The 13,612-nt window shown below is 46.6% G+C and overlaps 1 protein-coding gene across 2 annotated transcripts in view; it reads left to right on the top strand.

Moving 5' to 3' along the window:
* TAF2 (TATA-box binding protein associated factor 2) overlaps nucleotides 1-13,612 on the top strand; it is a 2,148,555-nt gene that overhangs the window by 1,968,281 nt on the left and 166,662 nt on the right. For both annotated transcript variants that reach the window (XM_069621552.1, XM_069621551.1), the window contains exon 26: nucleotides 11,975-12,133. In XM_069621552.1, the coding sequence (XP_069477653.1) occupies nucleotides 11,975-12,133 (159 nt within the window). The remainder of the gene's footprint in view (nucleotides 1-11,974; nucleotides 12,134-13,612) is intronic.

Below are 13,612 nucleotides of genomic sequence, written 5' to 3'. Positions count from 1 at the left end.
TCATGTTCAACCAAGTTTGCAGGAGGATTTGTGTGAGCCGCAGGTCTGCCTTCCCCCATCCTGATAAGTGGCCCTCAACTTTAAAATGAGTATGGAGCACTGCTGATCTCTAATGCACTGTCCCAAAGACCCCTCATCTCTGGAGCCTAACTTTCGTGCTGGGAGCAGCGTAGTATGAAAACTCCCGAAAGCTACATGCGTAGACGAGAAGAAATCAGTATCCACTTTCATATTGAAAAGCAGCATTATCAAATGTGTAGTGCAGAGCGTAACGTCTCTTTACAGTTCACAGTTGATGGACATTCACCAAAGATATGAATCTAATACAAGAGCTCTCGTGAATGGAAACATCTAAGCAATGCAAGATGCAGAGCAGATTAAAGGAAGTAATGTAATATAAATATATTTATTTATGGTGAGTTTACACCTACGTACTGTCCCCTTTCCTCCATGCTGTATGGGTGTCCCTCGCTAGGGATGGGAGACAGAACCTTTTTCACCTGAAAAAATGTTCTTCCCCTTTAAATTTATAGGCGTGGCCCTGGGAGCATGCAGTCCCCTGACTCAGCCCACCGGTGCCACTCCCTAGTCCTCTTTTCCACATAGACGAGAACGCACCGCTTTCACCACCGCTCCTGTGTTTGACTTCGGCCTTGTAATTCCACGCGCTCTTCCCCGGATACTGTCTTCTTTGTCTTTTGTCTTCTTATCTTTAATAAGGGACTCGGTCCTCTGATGCCACACTCCTCCCCGGCGCATGTCGGCGTCCTTCGGCTTCAGCGGGTGTCAAGCCTGCGATGGTCTCTTCCCCACGTCCGACCCCCACGCTCTGTGCCTCGGCTACCTTAGTCCCGACCACGACTCGGAAGGCTGTACTGTGTGCGACACGCTTACACCGTGAGCTCTGAAGAACAGGTTAGCCCGGTGGAGGGAACTTTTCGAGAAGTCGCCTAGAGAGGACTTGAAGATCTTCGTCAGACACCAGTCAAGGCCCAAGGTAGGGCCGCTTTTTTCCATCGCACCCTGCCAGGGCAACTCCTTTCCTAGGAAATGTCCCAGTGGGAGGGACCGTTCAGGTTCTCACACCAGCACAGATACCGAGGCTCATTCAGCTACCGATAGATACTTCCGCTAGGTTCTTTTACTGGGTGTCCACCCAACGGGCTATGCCCCACTACCTGCCAAATGTCTCAGGGGGCGCCTGTACGCTGCACTACCGGCAACACAGCCCAGGGCACTAAGCCTCCCAGGCCTTGTCTTGAGGTGCATGGTAGGCTTCAAGCTCCACCGCCAAGAGTTCAGGAGGAGGCCCGGCCCAGCGAGCCAAGCACCACAACACAGGCACGTGGCATGCAGCTTGACAAAATGGCTGCCGCACCAGACAAGATGGCCACTCGTCCGACACCACCCCCGTTTGGGGACTATGTAGGAGATGGAGTGTCCAGGTGGGACTTGTCTTCACACCTACGTGGCCTACAGCTTATCCTTCAAGGTCACAGGGCAGATATCTCCCGTAACCAGCAAGGCAGAGTACACACAGGCCCCAGCAGCCGCCTGCTACTCCGTCAATATCACATTCCACCCCACCAGCCTGTGAGGACAGTTTTTTTGAGAAATTCCTCATGCTTATGGGGTCCCCTCAGATGGACTCCATCCTTCGGGAATTTATCAGGAACATGCTTCCTTCCGTCCCTCCGCCCGCGCTTATAGTCATTCCTACTATGGCTCTGGTGCCTCAAGCCCCCGTGCAGCCCCAGCTGCCCACGCCGTGTCCTTTGATTCCAGCTTCCCTGCCTCCTACAGTCCAGGCAGTTCCACAGCAGCCTCCGGCTCCGGTCTCCACACCTCACCCTTCGGCGCCCAGCATGCCGCCTCCTGCGCCAGACCAGCCGGACACCCTGGTGGACACCGATGAGAAGGAGGACCCCGACACACCATCTTCAGCCAAGGCCTTCCATGAACGACTTGCAAGTTTGGCCGAATACTTGGGGCTTCCACAACTCGAGGTGGAACAACCTGAGGCGGGGGTCCTAGCTGAGGTCCTCACTCTACGCCCCACGGCTAGATCAGGGATTTCTTTGCAAAAGGATGTTGTCGCCTTGACCAAAAAGGGATGGCTTAAACCCCATTTGGCTCAGCCCACCAACAGGCATCTAGACGCCAAGTACAGGCAATTGGAGGGGATACTTGTTGTCGGCACACCCTCAACTACACTCCTCTGTGATTGCCGCAGCCTCTATCTACTCGAGCAGCAGTCTTCCTCAGCCAGCTCGTCCTCCTCTCTGCTAGGCAAGGAGGAGAAGATCTTGGAGGCGTATGGGAAGATCATTTATTCCAACGCCTCCCTGCACCTCCATTAGTCTAATGCGGATGCCATGCTGGCAGCCGTTAACCAAAGGCTTTGGCGGAAAATAGCTTAATTCCTTCCGGAACTTCCGGTGCACAGTCAAGCACGCTTCAAGGCGGGGCTGGCAGAAGCAAAGATGGTGGCCTAAGACATTTTGGAATCCACAGTGGCACACATTGAAAACCCAGGCCGTGCCATCTGCCTGGCTACGGGCTACCAAGTTCAACCCGGAGGTCCAGGAGCGCATATTGGACCTTCCATTCAAGGGTAGCAACCTCTTTCATTCCACCATGGATGAGGAACTGGATAAGAAGAACAACAGTTCCCAGGCTGCAAAATCCTTATCCATCCTCACAAAGGCTACTCCCAAGGCGTACAGTCAAGCAGCCGGACCAGTCTCGGAGTCAACACTGCCACAAACAGCACAAGGCAAGGAATAAGGGCTTCTTTCAGTCCCCCTCCTCAGCACCTGCCTCAGAGGGAAAAAAGGCATGACACGCCCCTCTGGGTCCACGAGTCTTCGGTGGGGAGCAGGCTTGCCCTTCGCGCACAGCATTGGTGTGCAAGGTTCACAGACCCCTGGATCCTATCAGTAGTGTCCTCGGGGTACAGGTTCCTCTCTCTCCTCTCTCCACTCCCACAGATTGGGACAACTCTGTTTGCGGAAATTCGATCGCTTGTAGAGAGCCAGGCAGTGGAAGAAGTACCAGCCTCCCAGCGGGGAATGGGCTTCTACTCCAGGATTTTCACCATACACAAGAAGAACCAGGCTGGCCTGGGAGTTGTGTTGGACCTTTCCACCTTGAACCTTTCCCTTCGACTTCAAAAGATCAAGGTAATTACCCCAGTGCTTTTTGCGGAGACAATGTGCAAGGGAGACTGGATGTTCTCCCTGGATATAAAGGACGCATACTTGCACATCCCGATTTGGCAGTCCCATCGATCCGTCCTGAGGTTCAGGATCATGGGCTTTCCTTTCCAATAAAAGGTTCTACCCTTTGGCCTCAATTTAGCCCCCAGGCTCGTTACCAGGCTTATGAATGCAGTGACAGCCCTTCTAAGGGCCCAGGGTCACCATGTATAGCCATACCTAGACAACTGGCTCATCAGGAAGAGATCACCGGAGGCGGTTCAACACACGTCCTCCGCCCTCATGAATAAGCTGCATGAATTGGGATTCTCCATCATTCTCAAGAAGTCACAGCTAGAACCGACTCAGAGCCTAGCATTCCTGGGTCTCATCTGGGATACGGGATCCGAGAGAGTCTTTCCCTCAGGGACAAGATCGCAGCCTTCAGGAGGGCCACAAGTCATCTTCCCAGCAGAGAGGTGACGTCAGCATGGTGGTACCAGCACCTGCTGGGGCTCATGGCAGGATTTCTTCTGGCAGTGCATTACCCAAGGCTCAAAATGAGGTGATTGCAGGTGCACTTCGCAGCCTCATGGAGTCCACAGCGGGGTTCCCAGGCAGAGCCTGTCGGCATTCCTCCCTGTCTCCACCAGGACCTGCTCTGGTGGAGCACGCAGGGCAACCTGAGGCTAGGCAGACCATTCCGACAACCAGCACCACAGGTTACCATCACTACGGAATCGTCCTTGGAGGGCTAGGGAGCTACCCTGGATAACCACAGCGTCCATGGTGTTTTGTCCCTTCAGGAACAGGAGGCCCATGTCAATTGGCTGGAGCTGAAGGCCATCTGGCTGGCTCTCAATGCCTTCTTACCACTCATCAGTGGCAAAATGATCCTCATTCAAACAGGAAACTCCACCAGCATATATTACATCACCAAACAGGGTGGCACCATGTGTCCTCCTCTATGCACCCTTGCAGTCAGAATTTGGGAATGGGCTCTGGCGAACGACGTAGACTTGAAGGCAATCCACCGTCCGGGGGAGTCAAACCTGGAGGCGGACAGGCTCAGCAGGTTTGGTGCGGACAATTACGAATGGCAATTGAATGATCCGGTCCTTCAGGTGATCTTCAGCCAATGGGGTCATCCACAGGTGGACCTCTTTGCCACAGGGTACAACAGGAAGTGCCCTCAGATCTCATCCTGGCAGGGACAGGGCCCCCGACTCTTTGGGAGATGCGCTACAGATGCAGTGGAACAGCATGAACATGCGTTCCCTCCCACTCCCCTGGTACACAGGGTGATCTGCAATGTAAGGGAGTCCCGTCCCCTCAACATAATTCTGATAGCTCCTTGATCGCCGGCGAGACCATGTTCTCTGAGCTGGTCAGCTTGGCGGACCAACCTCTGATGCACCTTCCACTGGGCCCAGCTCATCTACTGTGGCAACAGGTGGGCACGGTCATCCACCCGCCCCATAGAAGTCAGTGCTTGCAGCATGGTTCTTTTACAGGTCACATTAAAGCATCTGCGCCTTTTGCAGGCTAACTTAGACATCATACAGGGTGCTAGGAGCAATGCTACTAGGAGCCAGTACAAAAGCAAGTGGACTAGGTTTTGCCACTGGGCAGAGGCCAAGGAAGTCTACCCTCTTCTACCCTCTCACATGCCCACTGGAAGATGTCTTTCTCTGCACACCTTCCACTCTCAGGAGTGCAAATAGACACATGGCGCACCTATCTGGCGGCCATCGGAGCCTACCGGAACGTTTTCTCATCCTCCAACGCAGTGTTTAAAAGACATTTGGCGAGCCTCACCAGGTTATACCCGCCTATAAAGAAGCCACACGCAGTGTGGGACCTCAACATAGTGTTGGGCGCCTTGGCGCATAAACCCTTTGAGCCAATGGCATCCGGGGACATCAGGCTGGTCACCATTAAGACAGCCCTTTTGGTGGGTCTTGCGTCTGCCCGTCGGGTCAGCGAAATTCAAGCTATGGTGGCTTCGGAGCCGTACACTACCTTTCATAGGGACAAGGTCATCCTCAGAATGCACCCTGCGTTCTTGCCTAAGTAGTCTTTTTGTTCCACCTAAATGAGGATATAGTGCTACCTACCTTCTATGCAGACCCCAAGGACGATGCTCAGAGGCTGCTGCACTGTCTAGATGTTAGGTGCGCTCTAAAATTCTACCTGGACAAAAACAAGAGCTTATGCAAATCTGATGCTCTTTGTCATCTTTGGTGGCTCAAGGCCAGGATATCAGGCTTCTAAGGCCTCCCCAGCAAGGTGGATGGTTTCGGCCATTAAGGAGGCCTATGAGGGGAAGTACAAACCGCTTCCGTCAAATATGCATGCCCATGCGATCAGAGCCAAGACCATGGCAATCGTGTTCCAAAGGCACGTTCCGTGGCAGGTCATCAGCACGGCGACCACTTGGCCAACCCTTCCGCCTTAGGCAAGCACTACTGTTTGGATGCTGGCTTCAGGTCAGATGCGGCATTTGGGCAGGCAATCTTAAGGAACTTGTTTTCTTAAGGGGGTCCCTCTCCACCCTGGGGCTATATTCGGTTGTAATCGCCCATACAGTATGGAGGAAAGGGGACGGGACGTAGGAGTAATTATAAGTTACTCGCCGTAGTGACTAACATACTCCTAGTCCATAGTCCCCTTTCCTCCATACGTCCCACCATCCGCCCCCCTTAATAAAACTGGTGTCATTAGGCAATGGTAATATTGTTGACGCGTCAATAGTGACTGAGGAGTGGCGCCGGTGGACGGAATCGGGAGCGCATGCTCCCAGGGCGTTCCGTCTCCCGTCCTTAGCGAGGGGCGCCCATAAACTATGGATGAAAGGGGACTATGGACTAGGAGTACGTTAGTCACTACAGTGAGTAGCTTATAATTTAGTAGGGATGACTCTGGATTGAGGGTAATACAACCTTTCAGGAACAGACTGCTGGGACAGTAGGACTTCATTTTTCACCTGAGCAATTCTTCTGTAGAAACTTCAGGAGATGCACAGCCATTTTCTTCCAAGGGGCTTGTGTCCCGGAGGTGCGCTAATAAGTGAATCCTGATCTACTTGTGGATTTGCACAGCTAAGAGTCAGAATCGAAGTCCCAACATGTATTGTGGATAGGCCAAACCATTCCTGAAGCTGCTTTTTCCCTAGGTTTCTTTCCCCAATAAAGTTCCCCATAGATGACACTTTCCCTCATCCTACATAAGGAATGTTTCTTGGTGGGTCATATTATGGACTTTTCTTGGCAGTGGTGACTGCATGGAATGTGACTTGGCACCTGAGGAAAGTTTGGGGGAGCTTTGGGTAAAACTGTATTTGCCGCCTCCATGTGTTGCATTACATAGCTGATGGCTCCCTTGCCCCCTGGGGTTTTGCAGTTCTGCCCAATGACTACTCCAAAGGTGGCTTTGTCACACATGACTTGTTGAAGAAGAGGGTGGTGGCCACCATGTTGAAGGTAGTCCCTCTATACCTTTTCCTGTTCTCCCAGCGAACCATCACTAAGGCAGTCTACTAGATCATAACCTCTTGCCCTGGGGAGAAAGGATGAACTCTTCTATAATTACTTCTTGGCTTCTGCTGAGGGTGGCCCAGTGGGCTATGCAGAGTGTTTTGACTTGAATTCTACATTTGACTAGAAGTCAGTGTGGGGTTGAAGAGGCCTGGATGATTGATGTGTTCCACCTTTTCAGAGTTCATAGTGGCCTTGCTGCAGCAATTTGTGGCAGCTAAGAAGGCAATCAGGGAGACTTGCCCTACACGCTGTTGGGGTAGTCATATCATGACTGCAAGGGTTCTCTATCGAAAACAGTGTCATTTTCCACATAAGGGATGTTCCACAGTTGAAATGTTTCTGCTCTGTTTGAGAGAAATCAGGTAATTTGTGTTAACAATGTATTTTTCAACCCCTCCTTAGATAACACTACTATACCAAATGTCCTTGGTGAGACACATTCTACATATTTAATTACTCAACAATACTAATTAGTTTTTAACTGAATTAATTAGACCTAATCAAAACCTAGGAATGAAACGCATCTAAAGTACATTAATTACAAAACATATTTATCATTTATTTTCCATATGATAATTTAAAGGTCTCATGCAGTATAAAGAGCTACATATAAACAATGACTTTAAATAATACATATGAAGCACAGATGAAAGATAACTATAATGATCATATCTTACTGCTAAGTGTGTAATTTAAATGCTTATATGATGCAATTATAATACATTAATCTGGCTTGTTTTAATAATTTGGCAACAATCTACGAATCGCAGGGTGGATAATGAAAGGAGGCAAGTGGGTTGTTTCGGTTCCATTTGGAAGAAAGACTGTAATCCATATTAACACTGTATGCTGCAGCCCTGCGTCAGTCTGTTTTTAAGGGTTTCGCAGTTCACAGTGCTGAAAGCGACTGAGATGTTCAGAATGAGGAGTGCACTGGGAGTGTGTGAGTTAGCCTTGCTTTTAAGATTTTCCTAGATAGCTGTAAGATATGATACGGCATTTATACCATGCCTATACAGAAGTGTTTCAAGAGCATAGGCTCTATTCATTCAATTGGCCTGAATACTAACCGTGACTCATGCAGGATGTTGCTAGATTCAATGCGGTGAGCATCGCGCTTCACCAATGCTTATATGAATGACAGTTGAACCCAACCCCTTTTTTTAAAAAGTAGTTCTATATATGAATCCAGATATTCCAATGTGACCTTGAAAGTACATTGTATAGCTTGACATAAATACAAACTTATTCTCTTTGTCCCTTCTTTAATTGCTAGGAATTTCCCATGCAATATATTTTCTATGGCTCACTTTGTGCATTGGTTTGTCACAATTGAGCTAGTTGGCCACACCTGGATTGGATTACTGGATTACTCACTGGTTTGCGCAGGGTTTCTGCCTCAGTTTCTATGTCTACAATATCTAATTTGATCAAGTTGTGTTCTGATTAACGTTCTTTACTATCTGTTTAAACAGTCTCTCTTGCAGTTGCACCATAAATGTATGTGTTAGGGAGATGTATTATTATTGTGCTTCATCATCTCTCCTAGTGAGACCGCCAGCACTTTTTGCTGTACTTCTGGACCTTTTTCTTTCAATTCTGAATGAGTGGAGCCTTTTCCCAATCATTCATTTGTGCGGGCTCTGTCTTTTGGAACTCTATTCTTTGTATTCTACCTGTACTATGGAGTCTGTCTATTCCATAGCTTTTACAGGCATCTGTGTTTTACTACTGCAACACACAGCTACTTATGGGCAGTGTTGCTGGGAACCCTTCGGGCCCTCCATTAAGATTAGTTTTCTATATCCTAAAGTAACTACAGTTCTGAGAGATACTTAGTATGTCTCCCAAAGCTCTGTAGTCTGAGAGATTGGCACACAACACCTTCAGTGGAGTGCCAAGGGGTTACTTTGTATCCCCCTTCTCTCTGCTCCTATGACTGTTTAGTCACATTGACAATCACCTAGTTATGGCTGGTGGCAGTGGACGTTTTCTACCAACTATTGTGTATTTTTTATACTGCAGGCTTTATCCATAGCCACGGTAGTGCACAATAGGGGCACCCAAGTACTCACTTGGGGCCTCCCTTCTTTTTTCACCATTACTAGCATCTTCTACCATTCTGGGAGGGGGAGGTCGGTGTGTGTGTTTTGCCTTTGGCGGTGACCAGTAGGTATCCCCTGCCTAGGCTCCAGAGTGTCTTGGCAGTCAGGAAGTGGGGGAGGAGTCTTCCACCCCCCTGTCCTTTGTCTGCCAGAGTGCCTGAATAGGTCCAGCTCCCACAGGCGGTCTGGATGTCATGATAGGACAGCCAAATGCCCCTTTCTATAAAATGCTGATAGAGATTGCAGAGGAGTGTATGCTGGAACTGTATAAAAGGTGAGGCTTCTGGAGTATTAAGCAAGTCGACCACAGGAAACGGAAGTAACCAAAGAAGAAGACGACAACCAGAGACACCTGCAGACCCTTTGCAAGACCGTGAAGCGACCACTGCTGTCCTGACCCAATTTTCTATGCGACAGAGGAGCTCCGATGAGGACGACTCCTTCCCCTTGGCTGGTGGGAACAGCCAGTCCCAAGACGAACTTTGAAACGAGCCATCTCCCGAGGTCGTAGCGATTCCAGTTTCGAGTGCATCATTGTGATATATGATATGATATGAGTGGTTATTTATAACGCGCTTAATACCCAGAGGTTTCTAAGCGTGGACCCGGGGATCGAACCCGTGTTGCTCCGTGTCGTCTTGTTTCCAAGGCGAGCACGTTGCCCCTTAGCTATCCTCCCAAGACAAAATTGTGGAAAGGCTGAATACGTCGAAATCGTTGCTGAAACCATAAGGAGACACCAGAGATCCGATCCAACTCACCCAGACCCCCTCAACAGAGTGCGGGACTGCGGGAAGCGAAGATGATTAACCGGGCAATCCATGTCCTTTGTTGGTGCTGCTGAAAAAGTGCCAAAACCGCAGAGTGAACCAAGAAGTTGCTGAGCTGAAAGTCATGCTACAGGTCCTCCCTCGAGACTGCTGCTGAGAGACACCCTCCATTGTCCTGCCTTTCGTCACCGACCAAGGAATCCATAGGTCGGGTCCAGAGCTGCCACATCACGGAGGAGCCAACACAACCACTTTCTTCAAACCAAAGGTACTGTGGGGGAAAAAGGTATTGCTTACCTGATTCCAAGAAGTCGCTCCATTGCGTTGGAGTGCACGTAGAGGTGTCCAGGGCAACCCCGTATTACCTCTGACTCAAGCTGCTTCTGTCCTCTTCTCAAGTCCATTTTTAGGTCTCCTTTGTTAGTTGCTAACTTGCTGCTTCAATAACTTGAGAAACTGGAAGAAATCTGCTTCATTATTCGCTGTTTGTCAAGACTTCAAGCCCTCTCTGAACTGCCTTTAGCTATGGTCGCTTTTTTGGACTTAAAAGACTTGCTAGGCGAAGACACCGTCTCTAGAACCTTGATCTAAGCTTATGTTGCACTAACCACTTATTTTCTTCCCTTTAAGTGACTTTCCTATATGTATTTTCAGAGTAAATGCATTACCATATGACCTGCTGGAAACCGCATGAGTACGCAATTACCGATAATACGATAACCTTGTCTTTTCCCTTTCATACGTTGCTACAATAACCGCGAACAGTGAAAAGTGCCCTTTGAAGTGTATTATGTAGTATTCCTAAGTGTTCTATTGTAAACATCTGAAGTATTTAAAGTAATTCTGGTGTAAATATAATAAATATATACCTTTTTTATAAATATAAGTAAGCGCTTCTTTGTTGTGCCTGTCTAGCTAAGATTCAGAGTACTTACCTACTGCTCACATCTCCCTCTTAAAATGAGCCTGACTGCTCTGCCACACTACCAGTGACCTGAACTAATACAGGCTGATGCTAAGTGTTGGGGATCTAAAAACCACTGGGATAGCTTACTAAAGTCTTACTGCCAGTGGGACTTTAGGAAAACTCCCCTAACAGTAAGCTCCTTCCAATGCGGGATTGTGCTTTTTTTCTTGCTGTGCACAAAGAAAACTAAATACAGTGCCCAATCCAGTACTGTCTCAATTATGCTTTTCCTACCATCTCATGGTATCTGTAATCCAGTCTCAAATGACTAAATACGTATGTAGCATGCATTAACGCCAGAAATAGTACCAGAGATCGATCCGAGGCGATCCTGATCGGTTGCTTGTGTCTCAAATATCTGTAGAGCCACAGTTTGCAGACCTTGTTCGCTGGATGGACTTCGAGGTTGGCCTATTTGTGTTCCAATTTGTTTTTATTGAGGTTTTATTTTTGCATGTATTACAAACAACAGAGAAACAGTGCAATGATTAACTCAAGCTGCTGGGATTTTTTGAGGAGGATTGTATACATATGTATTTTCCACATACTATCAATGCAAATATTTGTTATGTATTTATTTCCAAATTCCAAAATCCAATCCTTTTTTGATACTTTGTATTTATTTACCTTAAAATGGGTTTCTTCTGTCACTAGGCAGGCACATTTGTCTGACCTCAGATGAAATAATTGCTGCGCCCATCATACCCAGAGCTTCTGTACTTCAGGGATACACTCTTGGCATCTCAAGCATTTAATAATGTTTCTTGTGTCCCCTTCTGATGCCAGAGATGGCAGGGAGGGGAGAAGCTGAGATTTTAGTTGCAGCAAGAGAAATCTTCAAGATACCTTTTTATGGGTGAAACTGTAGCTATTACTTTTAGACAAGGGTTTGACAATTTACATTTAGAAGTGCGAGTTAAGGATTAACACAATAATAAAAAAAGAATCCAGAAGAAATATGGACATAGTTTAAATGCCTTACAAGCATTCTAGAACATGTTAAGAACAAGTATCTGTTTATTTATAATTCTAGATTGTATACTGTATTATTAACATGATTTGAAGCTCGGTTTACTGGTATATGTTCTATGTTCTATTGAATGCTTTCTTGACTTCCCTTATCAGATAAATTGACTGGTTCAAAGTGGAAGTCCAGAACACATCTGGCAGTGTTCGATGTGGCAGCCAACTCAATATTTCTTTCTCTAAATGTGAAGTACATTTTCTGCAAAGTTGTATCCACATTAATGAAAGCTATTGAAAAATAATCTTTTTACAGGTCCACATATACATTTGAGCACTTGTGGAAACCTCATTTAAGCCCCTAAAGACGTGTAACTTCAGGTATCTTGCATGAAAAAACAGTATTTTCTTTTATTTGCCCTGACTTATCTAGAACAACGGGATAGCTCCAACCTATCGTCTTCAGATTTCCAAAAGAGACTGCTAAGCCGAGATCTGCCTTTACTTTCATGTCAAATTCAAGGTGCATCTGAAACTGCTCATATGAACCTTCTAAACAGGATTGGAAAGTCTACTCCGCATGGTGACCGTGGTAAGAGTACATGACATTAAATATATCATAACACTGAATTATATGAATCACATTTGTTTTTTTTTGCTGCCGGATACTGATACGTAGCCTGCCAGATTCATTTGAGATTGCAGGTTCAAATCCTCAAGATACGTTTTTAGACGTTGGGATTCTCATTATTGTCTTCAGCTATTTAGACAATTACTGGACTTTAGTACAATATCTAAAGAACTGTAGGTAAGTTTCAATTGTTTTCTAATGCCATCTGCTACCTTTTTCTGCCCTAACAGAAATGTCTGGCGAGATTTACGATGGATTCTTTTGAAACTTCAAAGTTTTAAACTTCTGTTTAGCTTTTTATGACTCAAGATAAATGTTTTTTTCACGTCGTCACTGAATAGGTTTCAATTTTAAATTGCTTACTTTTTATTAAGATGCAACATTTGACATAATTCACTGTAGAAAGTTGGCATTTTTTAACCAGGGTGAGATTTGCATCCTCTGTTTCCCATATGTATGTAAGAGACATGTTGGTGCACATCATTTATTTGTTTTATAATGGGCTAGCAAGTTACCCTAAGACCACTTAACAGTGTAGGAAATCTGTTTGGGGGCTTACCTACAGGTTTTGCATCAGTGAGAAAAGGTGAAATCGGTCTGCTGATTATCGCTGACATGCTAGTGGTAGTGGCATATTGCGATCAGTTATCAGGACCCATTGCTCGAACCTTCTGCTTAGGGTATAGCATGTAGTCCGCTTTTGCAGGCTTTCTGGTTCTTTGTCATAGTTATTTGAATTTGAAGGCAATTTTAAAATTGCGTGATTTTGGTTCAGACAGGGTGGTCCTGTCATCTGAAATGAGAATATTGGGAGTAATGAACAGCCACGACTAGCCCTTCCTCTCGTTCAGAATGCACTGGCTCCTTCATCTTCAGATATGTGATGTTCATTCCACCATTTAAAGGCATTCCAGTGCTGAAAAAAGCAGGAAGTGTCTGTGCTGGTTACCTGAAAATAAAGATGTGTTTGCATCAAAGAGCTAGTCAATTCCTAAGATCTCAGTATTTGGAAGCAGTTGCTTATGATTGTCTCAAGATTAATGGTCAAAGTTCAGTGATGTGAACACTATAAAAATTACTTCTTAATCCTTTATGCCAGGAAATGTTTCAACTTCCAGGCTGCGTCTGGCCTTTCTCTCCTTTTTATATGCCCCTAGTCTCTTATCAGTTCATCACTGGAAGAATGGGAGTAGTGTTTTTATTCCATTTTGGGGAGTTTATTTAGCGTTGTGTATCACCAGCTAGTTGCATCAGAGCGCAATGGCGGAGATGCGGTGGAAAGAGATTGCAAGGAAAAAAGTCAAGGACTCAATGCAGCGAAAGCAGTTAAGCTTTTAGTGCTTTTCCCAATTTCAAGTGATCTACTTTCAGAAGTGTAGAAGAAACATTGCGGAAGGATAAGTCTTGATTTCTGGAATATCTACCTTAATGATGTGTATA

The sequence above is a fragment of the Ambystoma mexicanum genome, chromosome 5q (assembly GCF_040938575.1).
Source record: "Ambystoma mexicanum isolate Mex_15411 chromosome 5q, UKY_AmexF1_1, whole genome shotgun sequence".
Taxonomy (NCBI): Eukaryota; Metazoa; Chordata; class Amphibia; order Caudata; family Ambystomatidae; genus Ambystoma; species Ambystoma mexicanum.
The sequence above is the reverse complement of the archived record's forward strand: the minus strand, read 5'-3'. Positions and strand labels throughout refer to the sequence as shown.